Consider the following 20,539-nt stretch of genomic DNA (forward strand, 5'->3'; position numbering starts at 1 on the left):
GAGCAGACACTGAAAGAAACTACTTAACTTGACTTTACTATTCTATAACTGCAAGGAGATCAGGACAAATTAAGAATGGACATCTGAACACACTGCACAGAAAAACAGCTCCATCTGAGGTTTGCAAAAGTATTTAACCTATGAGAAAAATGGGATAGTCTGGTAGTTAAGAAAAAAGTGAACCACAAACTTGATCCTACAAAATGCAGAGTGCTCTGGTCCCCCGATCCTGCACAGCACTTATGCATGTGCTTAGCTATTGACCTCTGGGTCAACCCACTTACATTATCAGAATTATTTACAGGCTTAAAACTAAGCACAAGGATAAAAACAGCAGCCTAGCATAAGGATACAGGTGACTGCCCAGACACTTTCTGGATGAGGCCTTGTACCATTACCAGGAAGGAGGTGAAGGAGCGTTGTCACATCATTAGTGCTTAGCTGCATGGAACGGTCTCGTTAAATTCAGACAATTGAAAAAATAAACATATACCAAAGTAAAGACAGGCCAAATCTAGACCCTGAAACCTGGATCCTTTCACATTGCAGTTAGAAGGGACAGTGGATTACATTTGAAACCCATCTCTACCATCTTGGTCAGTCAAGTTAGATCCCAAACTGGAAAGGGATCTGTTTTACAGTTCAGATACAGCTGAAATCTCTGTTCCAATAAATCACTTTGGATCAGCATCTCAACAGAAAAAATTACAAGATATTTTCAGCATTACTGAACCCAGACCCAATCCAGATTCAGGTTTGCTTTATATAGAGTTGACCTGAATGTCAAACACATGCTGAGGAAGACGGGGGTATGCACAGAAAGGTTTTATGAATGAGGTTTTTAAAGAATCACATTATTTCTCCAATCTATTTTTGAGTGGCACTCAACCTATCATCTTTTGTCTCTCTCATATGCTGCTTTCATTGAACTCAGACTACTGAACAGCAACATGGAGAAAAGGAGAGTTTATAAGCTGTTGCAAAAGGAGAGTTTATAGGCTGGAAAATGAAATATTATTAGATTGGTGGTTTTCTCCTTGGGTTTATAAGTTATGCTACACCCAGCAGTACAATAATGAGGCTACAAGGTTGAAAATCATAATACACAGTGCTTGAAAAAAAAAATATTAAGATATATATATAGCCAAGATTTTCAAAAGTGACAGGTGCTTTTGGGTGCCCAACTTGAACCATCTAAACGGGGATGGAATTTTCAGAAAAAGCCGAGCACCCAATTTCTGAAAATCAACCTTTTTTTAAAAGGTGTCTCAAGTAGGCTGTCCAGAATCATTAGTCATTTTTAAAAACTGTAGCCATGAACACACACTGTATGGAGATTATGGGTAAAATTTTCAGAAATGCCTTGGGGATTTAGGAGCCTACATCCGACTGACTTTCAATGAGACGTAAGCTCCTAAGAGTGTAAGTCACTTTTGAAAATGGGACTTAAGCTCCTAAATGCCACACATTCAAAGGTATATAGGTGCTTAAAGATGCAGATGGGCACCTAGTGGGATTTTCAATGGGAACGAGGCACCTAATCTCAGGGGCCTAGCAGGATTTTCAAAAGTGCCTATCTGAATCTCTAGGTGCCTAAATACCTTTGAAAATCTGGCCCTAAGTGCCTATGTCACTTTGGTTGGTTGATCAAACTTAGTACAAAAGTTCTAAACAGAGAAATTTAAAATTAAGGAAGGAGCAGTCACCTTGTCTCACCTTACAGCGTGTAGATAATAAAATACACCCAAATTGTACACATTAGAACAAGCACTGTCTTTATCACTGGGTTCAGGGGGCACATACAAGACAAAATCAAGTTTTGCCTTGACGATTTATGCAGTCAACAGAAATAGCTGATAAAAGCTACATTGTGCAGTTGGATAGGTTGTATTCTATACAGATATGTATATATATATATATATTTTAGTGTGATAAAATCCATCTCTTTTGTTGCCAACACTAATGAACTAGTTCAGAGTGCTGTGCAAGTCGACCTGGGCCAACACTGCGGCTTGTCTGGCATGGCTAGAGTGACTCCTGTCTGCTTCTTGGTGAGACAATCATGCTGCAGCAGAACAAACCATTTCTGGTGCAGCGCTGATCTGATCCACTGCAGGATACCCAGGGTGTCAGCAAAGCACATTTGTTTCGTTCATGTAAAACCGTTTTTTTTAAAAAAAGCTTGAACAAAAACCTAGTGTTCCCCTATTCCCTGGGGAGGGGCAGATTTGGCTTTACTCTCACTAGAGCACAAAAAGGAACACTAGCATTTTTTGTCTAGCTTTTTTCCTCTATTAAATCAGTTCACGTGAGCATTTGGAGGATGGGGGGACCCTACGAAAGCTGGTGCCACGGATATCCTGTTGTGAACCATTAACAGCATGACAAGAAGCCATTTATTCTGCTGTATCAATTAGAAAGAATGGCTCACAAGTTGGATGGCTCGAGCTGTCAATACCACCAGGCTGTGTTAAGGCTGGTTTTTCTAAAGGCGCTGTAGGCAATATAATTGCTTGCTCTGCTCCTGTCCCCTGCTACCCTCTTTGGCATTGTGCATGTCACTTAAAATTATCCGAGTAAAGATGTTAGCCGCTTTTGCTCTGCAGACTGTGGTGCAAAAACAGGATGGTGCGACAGCCAGATGGAACATGAAAGAGGGAGAGGCTGAGACAGCAGGCCTCCAAGAAAGGGGGTAATTTGGAAAAGGACAAAAGAATGGGTGGGGTTGGGGGAGGGACCTGGCTTCACTTGTTTCTTTAAAAGAGGAGAGAGAGAGAAAGAACACAAATTTCTTTTCCAAAAGCAGAGGAAAATGGATGTCACTAGTAGGAAGAACAACAGATAGAATTCAAGGAAAATACAGAGAAAGAGGCACGTGGAGCATTTAGGTTAATTAATGCTTTCATATGTGTCTCTTGAAGGCTGGGAGAGAGAGAAAGAGTGTTCGGGGTTGAGAGAGAAGTTGCAGAATGTTAACACTTCACATCCAACTAGGCTGACCAGACAGCAAGTGTGAAAAATCAGGACACATTGGGGGGGGGAGCTACATTTGCATATATAAGACAAAGCCCCTACCATCAGGACGTCTGCCCACCGTACATCCAACATTCACAGCAACTTGAGTTTTTAATTATGTGCCATTCTTAATGTTACTTCTTTCAAACAAACGTGGATTCCAAAATCCAATCTAATGCCATTTTCCTGCAGACATGCTGAAGGTGGAGCCAGCACATGCATCTGCTGATAAAGAACAAAGGGGCACAAGGGAGGGCACATGAGGTACCTCTACACTGCAGCTGGGAGCGAGCCTCCGGCAGACAGATTCCTGACAGCAGGGCTCGAGGCAGCATCATAAAAATAGTTGTGTGGATGCTGGAGTTCCAGCTGGAGTTTAGGCTCTCAATCCTACGGGGTCGGGTGGGCTAGCTCAAGCCTGTCTACCCCGGCTGGAGGGATCGCTCCCAGCTGCAGTGTCGACATGCCCATAGGGAGCAGTCTCTGGCCAGGGCATTGTTAGTAAATGCAGGAACAGAACAAAAGAAAAAAAGCAATGAAAAATGAGATAACTTTAAAATACCTTTGCCTCTTTTCTCCCCCTAACCTTTTCCTCTCTTACTTGTTGATATTTTAAATATCCTAGTATCACCATATATTTATGTAGCACCTGTTATTCCAAAGGAGCCCAAAGCACATTACAAACTATGTCCCTGATCAGGGAAGCAGGTGGACTTTTGCACCCACAGGGGTCCATTTACAGGAGCAGGGCCTGTGTATGTATATACATACAGAATGCACATTGCTCACTTCTAGGGTGAAACAAAACATAATACACAACTTGACACAGACAACAATTTATGGCCTTGATTCAGTGACATGCATAAGTATGTGTTTACTGTTTTGCTGATTAGGGATGGGCTTAAGCATGTGCCTACATACATCAAGGTCTCTAAGAGGGCAAACATACCCAATTAAAACTCAGGGAGGAGGGGATCTGGGGAAATAGGGTCTTGTTTCTTGCTCTAGCTCAGTGGTTCTCAAACAGTGGGTCTGGGGTTGCCGGGGCTGGCTTGGACTTGCTGGGGCCCGGGCCTGAAGCCCAAGCCCCACCACCTGGGGCTGAATCTGAAACCCGAGAGCTTTAGACCTGGGCAGCGGCGCTCAAGTTACAGGCCCCCTGCCTGGGGCTGAAGCCTTTGGGCTTTAGCTTTAGCCCCCCCGACCTGGGGCAGTGGGGCTCAAGCTTCAGTCCCCTGTTCTGGGGTGATATAGTAATTTTAGTTGTCAGATGGGGGTCACGGTGCAATGAAGTTTGACTTGCTTGGCTAGTCTCTTTTTCTTCCTGTTTCATTCTGTTCTGACCTTTCTCTCACCCTTTCGCCCTGGCATGTTTTCCATACTGGGCCCCAGCTTTCATGGCACTGAGTGGCTTTGACTCCTATAGACTTAATTTGGAGTTGAGGATGCTCATCACTTGGCTAGATTGAGCCCTTTAGGTTTACCTTTATTTCTAATTTTCTTCTGTGCTGCAATTACATTCCCTGTTTTCTGTGCTAGTTACCTATCCATTCAAAGCTAATACCGTTCTTGAGTTTTACTTTGTTTATATGGCTCCCTCTCCCTTTTGGTTGCCAAATAGTGTCCTGTCACGAGCACAATTTATCTGTCTTGTTCTGCAGGCTACTAAAGGAAAACAAAAATTAAGGGCAGCCTTAAAATGAAAAGTGCTAAAGGAAGCTGGAAAAACATCTCCTTATGCTAACAGGGAATGGCATTTTACATTAATTCTCAGAAACAGAAATCCCAGCTTCTGTCCCCAGAGTTTGAAAGAATCAGTCTTATATATCTGAGAAAACACACACACACACACACTTGCGCCACTTAAATTACTTTCATGGAATTATGGCACTTCATCAATCAGGATATAGTTCAATACACTGATCTTTACATTTTAGATAAACACATTTAGATTAACCAGTACATCTAACTTATCTTCATTTTATAATGCTGTGGTGCTTTTGTTCACTTAATTTGTTCAGGTGGGAGGAGAAAACCTTAACATATAAAGCAAGTTAACTTTATAACCAAAGTTTTTAAAAAAATGCAACACTTAATTATGTTGTCCATCACCCCGTAAGAATCTGCTTCAGCCTACTCTGATCTTTGCCTCTTTTAATACTTTGTTTTCTACATATGTGTGTTTCAAAAACGTGGATCTTGCTTATTAAAGATCAGTGCTTTGTCTGTGATCTGGATTCAAAGATGTGGTAATTAAGAAACCGAATTTATTCTAGTCTTTTCAGCTTCTTCATAACCATCCAATTTGTCGGTAGGAGGACTTCCTTTTCTACTAAGAAAGTAGAGTAATTTCCAGTAACTCGAGTCAACTGAAATACATGTAAGTAATGAAAAACGTTTTTCTGTCTATTTTAGTCATTTATCAGAGATCAGGTTTCAGAGTAACAGCCGTGTTAGTCTGTATTCGCAAAAAGAAAAGGAGTACTTGTGGCATCTTAGAGACTAACCAATTTATTTGAGCACAGCTTTCTGTGTTCAGTCTACCTTTAAACAGAAACATTCAGTGCTGAAAGCCAATTCACTGGCCTAATGTTGGAGACATTTAATTTAATTCTGCCTAATAGATACATAGGTTTAGAACAAAACAACAGTAGGTACCTAATAGCAGGAGAACTCTGACACATATATTTGATGGTATATAGTTGTATGTTCACACGTCATTTCACCAAGATAATGTTCTGAGAAAGAAGACAAAGCACCGTCGCTCTGTATTTGCACACCAGCTACCCCCCACACACACACACACACGAGCAAACGCATTTTCCCATCTGCCGCTGAACTTCATTAACATCTAACCCAGATCATGCATCACACTATTCACCTTGGAAAGAAGCAGACAAACCCTTCAGCAGCACATCCGAATGGCATGCACATCATTCACGGATTACGTCTTCTGAGAAGTGATATAAAATAATTGACAAAAAAAATAAATGATGCCAGACGTTCATTCACTTGCTACCCATGCAAACTTGCTTTCTTCCAGGCCTGACTTTCACCCTCATAGTAAATGATGTGCTTAAAAGTAGGCCTGAACCCCACACCCTCAAACTTTCAATGCACGGACCCCCATCTCTATTTTAGACTTCAGGAATAGCTATACACAGACTGTCAGAAGGGACAAACAGAGGTATACAATAGATAGTGCCACACTAGCGCTAGCTAGAAAGCAGAGTGGTAAAGCAACAGACTAAGATTCTGATGTTCCTTGCTATAGGAAAGAATTCCCAACAAAACCAGAAAGAAAAGAGTTGCAATGCGGAGGTTAAAAACAAACAAAGAAACCAACAGCAGCTACCGCTAACGCTTTGTGCTGGATCACTCCCTGATACCAGGTGTTTCGTCACACAATCCATTTCTTAAGGGAAAAGTGACATAGGAGATTCAGAGAAAACAGGCCAAGTTAGCCCTGGCTTAAGTGGGCGGAATGTCAGGTTCTTAAGCTAGTGCTGTATTTATCCAGAAGTTGTTATACCCTGCTCAGTTTCTTTACAAATTAGCTCAGACAGGCAGCAGAACCCTGAGATTTGGTTCCTGTTCCTCACCCACTGTGTATCTCTCACACACACACACACCCTGAAAGGTAAGGGTGCTTGCAACACCATTAAAGGTTTATATTTTATTGACCCTTTGCCAGGAGTAGTAGAAAGACATTCAGAGACATGCTGAATTAAATATACATGGTTTTGAACAAATCTTGTATGCTCCCTTTCGAGGGTGCTTGAGAGACTGGTGACTGAAGAATACTAGGGTCAACTGGACAGAACACAATTATTTCTCTTACATGTTCTAGTCTGGTTTCAGGCCACAATTAGTGCTGGAGACATACTGGAAACATCATGGAGAAGTATACTGGAGGCAATATGGAGATGGCACTAATGTATGATGGATGATGTTCATGCTCCAAGATGGTTAATTCTGATGAGGATTCCTCCTGGGGGTAATGGATATGAGACCGCATTCTATATTGATATATCTAACACTGTCAGCTGCTTATGCCATTGATCACAAGGTGTTGCTGATTCATGTGCAGGAACTATCTGGGTTGTATGGGTTCTCTCTATAGCAGATCTGTTCATTACTAAGTGGCACGGGGATCTCAGTCCAGAGAGCCCTCTAAGCTGAGGCAAATATGTGGTCTGGTTTATCAGCACGGCTTCAACCTATATACAAAAGCCACTTGGAGTGACAGCCTAAATTATGATTTTAGGGTTTAGGTTTTGTTTGCCTGGTGACCTCTGGGTGCCCATAGGCATCTAAAAATTAAAGGCTATTACATGTTCACAATACAGTGAAGACAAAGAAGAAAGTCATTTTGGTGGCACTTGTACATTTACTAACTCATGTGTTTATAGAGAAATAGAGGCAGGGAAGGAGGCACCGACTTCCTGAAGTCGGAACTATTTTGAGCTAGTATGTTATAAAATAAACATACTACACACGTATGCAGTACTTTGAATACTACTTCCAGCTGTAATTCACACGTTTCAACAATGAATGTTGATTACAATGGGAATTATTCTTAAACCTCTGAAAAGTACATCATTGTATTCTGAATAATATTATCTACACAAGCTATTGGTTTTGCGACTGGGGGAGGGGGAAGGTTTCCAGGTAATCATTCTTCTACATAGGTGCAAATTATCCCACATAGAAGTCTCGGTTGAACATTAAGTAAAAGCAAAATGCATCGTTTAAAGAAAATCCTCTTTGAAGCTGATACAGTAAAGGCTACATAATGACTACAGAACAGAACACACATCTACATTTATTTTTAGAAATAAATGATTAATCCTTCTGAGGGACTGCCCCTTCTGAATGGAATCTTTATGGTTGAATCCCTTAAACTGTCTCATATTTGTATTGTGCAAATGAGTTTTTCAAAGGAATATTTCTTAAATACAAGTGATGTTACTACTCAGCGTAAAGTGGAGTAACTGATGCATTAGCAAGGGATTTACAAATGACTGAAATTATTTTCTGTTTTTAATTGACAGAATTTAGCTGACGTAATTTCTTTTTTTTCCAGTAACAGTTCCAGAAAATTGTCCTCCCCACTGTACCACAACCATTTTGAGCTTTACTAAGGGCCAAATTCTGCTCTCAGTTACATGAGTATAAGTCCACCGTATCTGGATGGTGGATTTACCCTGGTGTAACCGAGCACTGTATTTTTCTGGGAGTTACACAAACATGTGATTTTGTAGACACTCTGTTACAGATGTAGCAACAGGAGAGAACACACCCTGCAAGCGCAAAATTGCCATGTATGTTATTTTCCACTTTAAAAATATGCTATAAAGTAGTCATTTTTTAGAACTTAGACAGAATTACAGCAAAATAAAATCAATTTTCAGCCTCTAACTCATTTGGGCCAGTTTATCCAACAATGAACAGTGAAAGAAAAAAAATTGAATCCAGGATGCCACTCTGAGTATGTGTTAGCTCAGCAGAATACAAACACCAAGGGCCAAATCCAACTGAAGAAAAGCATTGAGGGGATTGAAAACCCCATAAGTGCCAACCCAAGTAGTTCCTGTCCCATCACTCCAACAGAGGCTGGGGTTGGGAAGGGATCCTCCTCCCCCCGGCACACATCACAGAACAAAATCGGAGAGAGGCTTTCAGGGGCTATTGCATACTTCATGCTCCCAGTCCCCGGAGCCCCTCCACCTAAGACCTGACATGGAGGAGGAACAGAAGGATGCTGCCCAGAGCACCTCAAATTCCTCTAAGAGCCCTTCCTACCTCAGTCATCAAACCCACACTCCCTTGACTATGGGGAGGGGCGTTTGCATTCCATTACGTGGAGGTAATTTTCACATGAGGTAACACGGACAGCATATCTGCAGGCTCTGAGGGTCTCTCTCTCTCTATCACCATGGAAACAGTACACACCCCATGCCTCCTCTCCCAAGCCCACTGAACCCTAGTCTCCCCCACATCACAACATCTGGCTCACTTCACACCATGACAACCCAATGGAGGAAACGGCAGCAAGAAATCTATGTAACACTTTCTTCACAGACTGTGCTATACAAAACAAAAAGGCTGCCAAGCGTAATCAGAGTAATGCATGAAAAGACGACAGTCAACCATAGGAAGAATCTCTGATCAGCTGGCAAGAGGATTAGAAGACCTAGGCCATCTAAGCAGGTACTGAAATGGCTTCCACAGTAGATTGGTAGGATCAGAAATCAGACCGCATAGGCCTAACCTAGGGTCACCAATTCTGGTTGGACGAATTCCTGGAGGTTTCATCACACGACAATCTTTAATTAAAGATTAATGTTTAATTCTTGGAGACTCCAGGACAATTCTGGAGGGTTGGCAACCCTAAACCCCTTAAGATTCCAGAGATGGAAAGGGAAGCAATAGAATTCATTTGCTATAGTTTCGTTTCAAATAACATTATCCTAACAAGAAGACAAGACACTGGGAGTGGAACACAGAGAGACACTGCTCCAGAGGCAGCCGGAGCAGGTCAAAGATAGCAGCCCTTCTTCATAAAACTCCTGCTGCCTCAGCATGAGGAAGTGATAATGCAGAGAACACAGGAGGCTGATACAAGCACGTATCACAGCAAACTCGTGATCTTTACTACAGCCTACAGCACCTGATCTCACAGAACACAAAAGAAGTGCTTGGCCACTGAAAGAGTCCGACCAAGATGGGAGTAACATTACTAAGGGGAACAATGGGTGGCTTCAGTGTTTTGAAGTTGGCTGATTTCACATCTTTTAATTCCTTTTTTTTTTTTTTTTAAAGTTTAAGGGATTTTCTAAACATCAGCAGGGGAACAGAAGGGTCTTTTCACCTACTTAGTTTCTCTCTTGAAAAGGGCCAGATTGTGGCCATCCTGCACACCCACAAAGAAGAGTTTCAGAGTGACAGCCGTGTTAGTCTGTATTCGCAAAAAGAAAAGGAGTACTTGTGGCACCTTAGAGACTAACCAATTTATTTGAGCATAAGCTTTGATGCATCCGATGAAGTGAGCTGTAGCTCACGAAAGCTTATGCTCAAATAAATTGGTTAGTCTCTAAGGTACCACAAGTACTCCTTTTCTTTTTACAAAGAAGAGTGTAAGGTGCTATTTGTATCACTGGAGGGTGGAGGACAGCCTCCCCAGAACCACTACAACCTCTCCCATACATGCAGCTGAAGTGGGAGTAGAGCGTACACAGAGTATCAGGCTGGTGCAGGGAATATTCCCCCTGGAGCATGGGGCAGTTTTCAAAGGCACAACGGGCAGCTAGGCACCTAAGTCCTCCTGACTTGCAACAGAAGTTAAGTGCCTAACTACCCTAGTTTCCACTGAATGCATCCGATGAAGTGAGCTGTAGCTCACGAAAGCTTATGCTCAAATAAATTGGTTAGTCTCTAAGGTGCCACAAGTACTCCTTTTCTTCTAACTACCCTCTTTGCCTTTGAAAATCTTCCTGTGACTTGCTGTATCACACTCTGCTTTCTGGAGCAGCACACGCATTGCCCCATACATGGTGCTTGCAGCACAGGCCAAATTTAGCCCTAACAGACCTTACAGGGACACTGTAAAACTGACTATACACAATGTGCCATCAATACATAGTATAAACAAACTGAAAAAAACTAGAGGAGACTCTTTCCCCTATTCCTCCTTTCCCCCCCCCCCCCCCGCAATCTCTTTCTGTTTTCGTAATCTTACTTGATAGCTTGTCACTATAGTAGATTCAAAGTTTGCAGACAGAAATGAGATTTTCAAATTGACATTGTGCCTTTAGTGGAGATCCTAATTTTTGCCCACCTGGAGAGGAATGCAGGACTCCTAGACCCATAGGGAATTCCAGACTGACTGACATAGGCCTGGGGTAAAGCAGGACTTGGATGGTGGCCATCTTAATAAAAAGTGTAAGTACTTTTTGCAACCCGGCAGGGATGCTAATCTGAACCTATTATACTGTTTGTTTCTGCACTCAAGGGTGAATCCTGACTTAAACAACCAAAGGATACATAACAGATCAAATGATAGAAAATGCTTCAGCAAAGTAAAGAAAGACTGCCTGAAATAATGACAGGTTTCAGAGTAACAGCCGTGTTAGTCTGTATTCGCAAAAAGAAAAGGAGTACTTGTGGCACCTTAGAGACTAACAATTAGTCTCTAAGGTGCCACAAGTACTCCTTTTCTTTTTGCCTGAAATAAGCATTCTAGAAACAGAAATGTAGTTAGGGCACATTAAAAATATCTTTCATAATGCTAGCCAAAGTGATCGTAGCTGGAGGGCAACTTCAGCACGATTTCTAGTGAGAGAACTGAATACATAATAAATCTTGCAAAACTCAAGCTAATTAGTAAGCCAAGAGGTCAGAGACTTTCCCACTCGTATTATAACAAAGAAGGATTGGGAAAAGCCAGAGACAGAAATAGAAGAAAAAGCAAGGTTTAATAAAAAATCCTAGATAAACTTAATAAAAGACAAGAAATTTATTTTTTTTTTAAAAAAAGCTTCATCAGAATCTGGTGGGACAAGGTTATAAATTGCTTTTTCGCAGAGCTAAAGCCTTCTAAACTCAGGAAGGCTAATCTGTATATAACTAAAGTTCCTCTGGCATTGTTGGAGGTATCGCCAAATTAGAACCAGATAAGGTTCCTGATCAAGATGAGTTTTCGAATTGGATTTAATAAGACTTTGTTGAAGGAACTTGAAAAGTTTGTAAGTGGACAAGTTTTCTGATACAATATCCTTGGCCACACAAGCTTTAATTCCAAAAGAGAACACATCAGCTTGACTGGCTGATAGCTCATCTGAGGAGTTATTTTAAATTCTTATTAAAGACTTTTGTTAACCATATTATCCACTAGAACTGGAGTGGCTTTCTAAAATGATGGAATAATAGGTTTGATTCTCTGGGCCCAGGCTAGGCAGACACAAAGCCACCTATTGTTGATGGATGCAGAAAAGGCCTTTGACTGGGTGGAGTGGGGCTTTTTGTTTGCAGTCAACGGTAACCATAAAAGGGGTTTTGGCAATAACTGTATCAGTTGGGTTAAATCACTATGGATGCTCAAGTCCAAAGCCTGATAACACAAAACCTCCAAACTGTCTGACTCCCACAGGCTCTAAGCTTTCCTAGGCACCTCATAAATCTTTCCCTTAAGGAAGGGCATGAAGAATATTTCCTATCACCACCTCTATTCTAAGCAGGGGGGGGGGGGGGCAACAAAGTGGCTTTTCACAACAACACCCCGTCGTTTGTGTTATTGATTACTGCCTTTACAAATACTGTGAAAATCTATTGAAAGGTTTTGGGGGAACTGTTTGGCTATAAGATGAGCTTTAAAAAGGTCTTTCACAATCTTCATTAACCTTACTCCAGCATTCCATTTAAAAAAAATCACCTGCGTCCAGTCCTGAGAGGTAACCCCTCATGACTACAAATCTGTTTCAGACTAATTCCTTTCCATTAATTTCCACGTTCAAAAAAGAAGTAGAAGAAGCGTATCGTTAGTTACGATGGGAGGGGGATGGCTATGCAGATGAATTGCTTCCTCTGGCTTCTAGAGCATCTTTGTATCATGCTACCCATTTTCATTTCTAGGTTTATTCCAATTCCCTTCATAAATTCAACTTCCAATATTATGCATAAAGTAAATAAATAAAATAAAATAAAAAAATACTCAGGATACATTTTAAAGCTACTGCAACAGAAGACGGAGAGAGTCAGGGTTGATAGTGGATACTTGCCTCATCTGCTTTCAGGAAATATTACTCTACAGCCAACCTTAGATCTTTCATATATACTGGAAACTTGACAAATCATTATCAATCAAGCAGTCTGTGCTCCAGAAAGACCCCAGGAAAAAGTATGTTTCCAGAATCGCTGCAAGTGGTCTGGTCCATACACAAGCAGGGGACACAAAAGTAATTTATTCCTGTCCCTCCCTATTTGGGACATTGTGCTCTCCCTCAGATATAGAAACACCTAAAAAGAGCATCTGGTGGAAAAATGTCTGCAGAGATACTCCCTGCAGAGATACTCCCCCAGTAGGAGGAGGAATTTGTATGGTTTATTTTTAAGTTGGAACAATTCCCACATATTTGTACCCCTCTAACAGATGCTCTGACAAGAGCAAAACAAAGCTGACAGCATTTATGGACCACCACCCAGGACTGGAAAATTATTCTTTAGAGCTCTTGAGATCAAACAAGACACTGGGAGGTCCTACTGAGCTCAGGTCTGAAGGAACTCTCAAGTTCAATCTGTCTTCCTGTTAATTGGAAGGGATAGCTAGATGTACAAGAGAACTCAAGTGCACAGAACTGTTGTGTGTAGCAGAAGGAAGCTCAATGGCTCCGTCATACACAGAACACAAGAGTGCATCAAACCACAGCTAAGCAGTATAGGCTTATTTTCTTTACACTAGTGGGGTGAGTCTATAATGAGGTTGAGGACCCATACCTTAAAAGGCTCAAAGTGAGCAGCACACTTGAACTATATAGAAAGATGTAGCCTGCTGTTAACCAAAAATAAGCCATTAACTCCTGAGTTTTTGACTTGTAATAAAAGGAATATTTCATCTGCAGAAAAAGTAAAAATAAACTGAATGATGAGGCATCTGGTAACATACAATTAAACGCAGCACTGTAATGCACTATTAGAAAGCCAAAAAATAAATGCATATTTACCCACCTTCTGACCCTGCCTCCAGCATTCAGTAATATAAATAGTGCAACTCAGGATTTATTGTGAAGATGACAGTTTAGCGAGATGAACAACAGATGTTGCTTAGTTTACTAAGATTTTATTTTTTTATTTTGTTTTTTGTTTTGCTTTATTTTTAATACACAGGTTGGTTAGAGAATTCATATTGCATAGGGTTAATCTAATGGCTATTTTAAATATACACACACACATATATATATAACTGAACACCCTTGATTTTAAATCCAGAAATCTGTCAGACTCGTTTCTAACAACAGGAACACAGAAACATAAGAATCGCCAAATTACCAGACTGGATCAGACCAGCAGTCAACGTAGTCCAGTATTCCGTCATCAACAGTGACCAGTACCAGATGCTTCAGAACAAGGTTCAAGAAACCCTGCAGTAGTTAGTTATGGTGTAAGGTGCCCCAGGGAAAGTTTACTCCTATTCCCCAAGAGCAGAGGTTAGCTCATGCCCTACAGCATGTTAAGGGTTTATATCCTTTCCAAAATCCTTAGGATGTAAGAATGTATTAAAATAATTTCTTTTAATGTATACTTACTATTATAACTTGGATATTCTTGCTATCCATAAATGTCTAATCCTTTTTGGACGACTTCTCAGCTTCTGGCCTCAGTGAGATCACAGTGAGTTCCACACACTAGTTTTGCATTGTGTGAAAATATAATTCTTTTTATAAGATTTGAATTTGCCTTTCGATTTCATTTAATATCCCCCAGTTCCCACAGTATGAGACAGCATGAACAGAAGTTCCAAGTCTACCTTCTCTGTCCCAGTCATTGTTTACACATTTATCAGGTCCCCTCATTCAGCTCAGCTAGGATTTTCAAAGGAGCCTGCAGAAGTTAGACACTGAAATCCCATTGAAGTTCAATAGGAGTTGGGCACCTACTCCTAGGGCTCTTCTGAAAATCCTAGCACATCTCTCTGGTAAACATGCCAGTCTTTTCAATATCTTTACATATGAGAGCTTATCCACGCCTCGGCTCAATCTCAGCACCCATGCCTGAACTCCATTTCTGCTTTATCCTTTTAGGGATAAGGCAATCTGATCTGTGCACTGTATTCCAGATGAGGGCATACCATTGATTTATACATTGGCATTACTTTACTCTCCGTTTAGTCTCCAAATCACATGTATCCTAACATTTTGCTTGCTTTTTAAACCCGATGGCTGTACGGTGAGGTCTTCCCTGAGCTGGCTACAGTAATGTTCTGCTCTTTTTCCTGTTAATACAGAATGCACTTAGGTATATCACTAGATGAAATTACTTCATGAATTATAAAAAAAAATCTTTGGTATAAAGCTTGGCTAAAATATGGGTGTTTAAATACATATTAGATCAAACTGTGATAGTGTACATACTTTATACAACTTAACTGAGTTGTGTTAAGGGCACTTAAGTGTAGTTATGAACTAGCAGGCAAAGCAGCTACTTCTCTAAGGAGAAACTTTGCTATATTGCAGTTAAAGAGGAAGACATCAGAATCTTCTTCATGGCTTCTGCTAAAGATTTTACTCCTCCATTATGTGCAGAACTGGGTCCTCAGAATGAAACCATATTGTACAAACACAGCAAATGGTACGTTGATTATTTGTGTGAGTACTAACATTAACTGTATTCCACATCACTACTCAATTGATTTCAATAAGACTACTTGTGTAAGTAACATTGCACATGTGTCAGAATGTTTGAAGGATTGGGCCCTGAGCTACTAATTTAGGGAATGCCACATTATCAATCACAAAACTCTGGAACTGCTAATTTAATCAGCACTCATTCCTGAAGCATGTCCCATAGTCTGACTTGATTCTGCCTTGCAAGACTCCACACACTCATGGTGAATAATTTTTTTTGGGGGGGAAAACAAGCAAGTAAAATACTGCTTTCATTAAAATATTGTAAGTTCAGTAGAATTTGTGTCTCTGCTGGTAAATTTTCATAACACTTTTGCAAGCATGACTCAAATGCAAAATGTATTCATAGTCAGGGAAGAATGAGTAACTTGCACCAAGTTACCTTGATCTCCCTCACATGTCAGTTATTCAGTTCCATACCCTGTATGACAATTGCTCTTAAATGCTCTATTTAACATTTGGTTGCAGATTTGTTTTTAAATAACTGTTGCCTCAAAGAAGGCAATAAGTGCAGACATACAGACCAAGCCTTTTTTAAATACATGACCCAATTTTTTAAAAATGAAACTGATGGGTGCTTTGAAAAACTGGCCCACTTACTTAGGAACCTCAATAAGGAATTAGGGCTCTGATCCTGTTCCCATTGAGATCAACAGCAATGGTATCCTTGAGTTCAGTGATGCAAGATAATGCCTTATGTGCCTAACTTAAGCACCGATTCTTTAAAGACTCATCCCTAATATTTTACTAAATACTTTGTCCTTCTATAGCACATTCTTCCAAAGTTTCACAGACAAGTTCATCATCACATGCCCTTCTTAGCTAAGAATTACCCCCATTTTACAGATAGGGAAACTGAGGCAGGGAGAAATTAAGCAATTTGCATAAAGGAAGTCTGTGGCAAAATAAATAATAAATAAATAATAATAATATTCACGTCTTATAAAGAGAAACCAGTATTTTAATCAAAAGACCACCCCCCCCACCCCTTCCTTTCAATTTCATATCAACGCACAACAAACATTTGGAGGATGCACTGGAGTTTTAACTGCTTACCAGCTACTAGTAGGCTGGCCCAGATCATATGAGAAGTTTGGTTTCCTTTCATGAAATATGGGTCTGATTCTGCACTCATGCAATATTTGGAACTCAGGCAGGGCCTTATTTAAAATAAAATACCTGTTTCCTACCCTTATGGCTTTAAAGGAATTCTTTGCACAGTCCAAGGGTTGAATGTACTTTCACTTTCCTTTATAAGAATACAACTATTATGCTGTTTATTGACTTTAGCATGGTACTTCACATAGACCTATTATTCAGAGTTTTATCATTGGAAAATTCAGTTTAGCAAAATACAATATTAACGGAAGATTAGGAAGACACCTTTTTATTAACATTCCATATCGTATGTCTCCATTTAACTATATTTTGGAAATAAAACTTAAAAACCTGAACATGACCACTAACAGATTCAGCATATAAAAATATCTTAATTGTACTACAGGAAAACAAACAAAACGTGATTTGAAAAATACACATCCAGTTCTGGCACACATTATTCTGTGTTAAAAGGAGGGGAAAAAAGATGTCAGAGGAAAATATACTACATTTTTCTTCCTTACAACAAACAATCCGCAGATTACCCCCAAGTGTATGGAATGCAGCTGTTGAGTTATATACCAAATCCTCAGTAGAAGTTTATCATTAAGAAGTGTCTTAGCAGCGTGAGAACCAGGTAAGATATAAAAAAAGAGGAGTACTTATGGCACCTAAAAGACTAACAAATTTGTTTGGGCATAAGCTTTCGTGGGCTAAAACCCACTTCATCAGATGCATGCAGTGGAAAATATATATACACCCACACAACATGAAAAAAATGGATGTTGCCATACCAACTATAATGAGACTAATTAATTGAGCCCTTTCCCAGTCATGAGAGCTAGGTGCAAGATATTAAAGTGATCTATAAAACACACACACACACATTTGTTAAAGAGGAATTTTGGACCATCCAATAGGTCCATAAAAAAAGGAACCATTCAGCAGGAAAATGAAATGAAGGTGTTTTGGCAGCTATAAACAAACTTTGTTAAAGGTGTATTCCAACATTTACAACACTGGATTCTAGGTTACTTCCAAAAGTTCTCACTGACTTCCTAAGAACATGGAAGATTAATCAGTATGCTGTGAAAATGGTTATGCTGAAAGAATAGTGGGTGTGTTTACTAATTACCACCCCAGATGCTTGCAGTGATACAGTCTCAACTACAAAAGGAACCTGGTACTGTGATCAATAGATATACCATTCCAGAGGACAGCTCTAGTAACATTTGGTGTTACATTATGTGATGAAACTCAAAAAGATTTTCAAAATATTAAATGAAGAGAGGTTCCAAGTAGTCGATTTAAAATATCAGTATTTTCAGATTATGCTATTCATGCCAATAAATGCAAAGAAAATATCATTTACATTTTAGTTACAAAATCATGATTGTGTTTTAAAATTAATAGTTTGCAACTAGACCAGACTTTTGCTACTCCAGCTGTGACTGGAAACTGATTAGTATTACAGAAATTTACTAGGTAGGTACTATTCTGTGTATCTATTACTATTATTATTTTATAGACACTGAAAATACCTTTTTCTATGTCAAACTTTAAACTTAACTTTACAATTTTTATAGGTCATAATATGGGGAAACTGCCGAAAGTATAGTTCCGGTCCTGATTTTTAAGTTTTCACTGGAGTTGTCATAAAGAACTGCAAACTCAAGTCCTTGTACCAGACAAGAGTCCATGGACCTCTAGGGACCTGCTTTCTCCAGCCAACAACAAAAAACCCCCCATAGACTGTTAAGATTTCAGAAATACAGGGAATTACACATACAGCCAGGTCCAACGGAAACATTTAATTGTAAGAGGTGAAGAGGGAGGAACATTCTTGGGGGGCAAGCGTTTTTTCTTGAAGTGTTGTTTGGCACCCTTTGATGGATTCGGTTTTGTTGTGGTTAGATCATGACAGATTTCAGGAGTAACCCTACACTTCTGTTGGCAGCCACACATTTCGCATTTGCTCTTCCCTCTTTATTTTTTTAAGGTCGCTCTTGCCAGATAGCAACCGCCTCCCAACTTCAAGAAAGCCAAAAGAATGGCGTCTTTTTTTTTTTTTTTAAACGGGACTTGTTAAATCTGCAGCATCAAAAGTGCGTCTAAAGCATCAAAGGCAAAAAAATAAATAAATGGGGATCTGAGGACAGGGACAGGGAAGGGAGAAGAGATCCCAACCCACGCCGAAAGGAAGAGTCACAACCTGATCAGAGAAAGCAGCTCGTCTTGGGGGGCGCTAACCAAGGGGCTACTTCTGCTTTGCAACTTTTTACAAACAGGGCGGCGGTGAAAAGCAGATCCATTGCCGAGCGAAGGGCAGGCGCGGAGGGCTGGTATCCCCAAGGGGCGCCGCAGGAGGGGAACAGACCGAGGGCACCTTTACGAGGAAAGCTCTCTGGAGAAACAATGTTGCATGCGTCCCAGGGCATTGCTAAAAGCACATCAGGGGTTTCCGTCGAGCTCATTGTGTGGCCGGAGGAACCCAGGCCAAGAAACCTCCCCACCCCCGGGGCTCTCCTGAGAAAGGGGGTGGGGAGGAAGAGAAACAAGACATGCAAACTACATGTGTGTCAAACGGGGGAGGGGGATTGCAGGGGACCCGGGAGCCAACTCAGCAGCGTATCCAATCGTGCACACCAGAGTCCCTAGAGCGCGCGCACAATCAGAAAGGGAATGAGACCCCCCCCCCGGCCCCCTCCTCCTCTCTGGCCTCTGGCGAGAGGGTGGGGGTGCAAACAGGCTAGAAAGTAACAAACTGGCCCAAGTCGGGGCGCGGGGGCGAGACAGAGGAAAGGGCTCCCCCGCGCCTTACCTGAAGACACACTCCTCCCTGGAGTCCCGGGCAGGGGAAATCAGCCCGTGCTTCTTGTTGAAGAGCTTCTGAAACAAGGTGGGCGGCATTTTGGGGGTGCGCGGCTCCCCTCCCTCGGCCTCCTTCTCTCTCCTTCCAGCCAGCGGAGGCGCTGGGGCTGGAGCACCAAACTCCTCTGGCAGGCAGCTAGTTCCGCGAACCCGACTCCATTTGGTGTCACAGTCATATGACAAAAATTAGTCACTTGGAGCTGCCAGAGGAGGAGGATCGCAGGGAGGCGGGCCCGGGAGGGGTTTCTCCGGGGCCGTGCACAGCTGAGTGGCTGAGGCCCCAGCACCACGTGCTCCGGCCGCCCAGCTGGGGTTTGGGAGGGCAGGGGGAAAGCTGGACCGATCTCTTAGCGTTTGGCCCCAGCTCCCGCTGGCTAAACGGGGAATAAATCTAACCTCTCCCAGGGCCCCGGATATAACGCCGCGGCCGCCCGCATCCCACGGCCACCGCGTTGCAAAAACCTCCAGCCCGCATCTAGCTCCTGTTGGAGCCGGCCAGGATCGCCCTGATTCACCCACATAAATACAGAACGAGCGTGTAAACATCCCGCTCCCAGCAAAGACTCCTAGGCCCCAAGGGTGCTTCAAACGTCCAGGGCAGGCAGCCGGGTCCGAATTTTTGCTTCTCCTCCTCCTCTGCCTCAACAGAGAATAGGCTCCAGCTGCAATCCAGCCCCATATGCCCCAACTGGGCTCTAGCCTCTCAATTACCCGCCCAATTGTATCAGCATCTTAGGAAACCTTCCCGTTTTCCGGTAGGACCTGGAGAAACTGCATCTGTACTGCGTGCATTGGTAAAACTCGGGAGGAGGGGCTGCAGCCATACATCCGCCAAATCCAGCAGGATGCAGGTGCAACAGAGTCTTTGCAGCTTTCTTCTACCGGGATTTCCTGGAGGACAAAATTTCTTCCTCCACTACTAGAAGTACCACTTGTTCCTCTATTTTGATGGTACAATTCCTGGGTACTCAGATGCAACAAGAGTGGCTAAACAGGATTTCTATTTAGGCAGTGGAATTTGTGGAGGGCCAGAAGCTGGCAGGATCCAGATGCCAAATTGACACATTTCCAGCATTGCTAGACCCTGCTACATCAGGGACCAGTTTGTTGTTGCTGTTTTTGGTGTAAGAAGAGCATATACACCTGTTCTCTCT

At 41.7% G+C, this 20,539-nt stretch overlaps 1 protein-coding gene across 4 annotated transcripts in view; it reads right to left on the bottom strand.

Moving 5' to 3' along the window:
- FNIP1 (folliculin interacting protein 1) overlaps window positions 1–19,874 on the bottom strand; it is a 118,077-nt gene extending 98,203 nt beyond the window's left edge. For 2 of the 4 annotated variants that reach the window (XR_006283458.1, XM_043521422.1), the window contains exon 1: window positions 19,336–19,726. Coding sequence is in view for 3 of the 4 variants with exons in the window: in XM_043521422.1 (XP_043377357.1) it covers window positions 19,336–19,424 (89 nt within the window). In the remaining variant the exon portion in view is untranslated. Of the gene's footprint in view, window positions 1–19,335 lie in introns of all 4 variants that reach the window. The other 2 variants (XM_007053561.4, XM_037906915.2) reach the window with 2 other exon arrangements.
- Between the last annotated feature and the right edge of the window lie 665 nt (window positions 19,875–20,539).

Source organism: Chelonia mydas, chromosome 8, assembly GCF_015237465.2.
Source record: "Chelonia mydas isolate rCheMyd1 chromosome 8, rCheMyd1.pri.v2, whole genome shotgun sequence".
Classification (NCBI taxonomy): Eukaryota; Metazoa; Chordata; order Testudines; family Cheloniidae; genus Chelonia; species Chelonia mydas.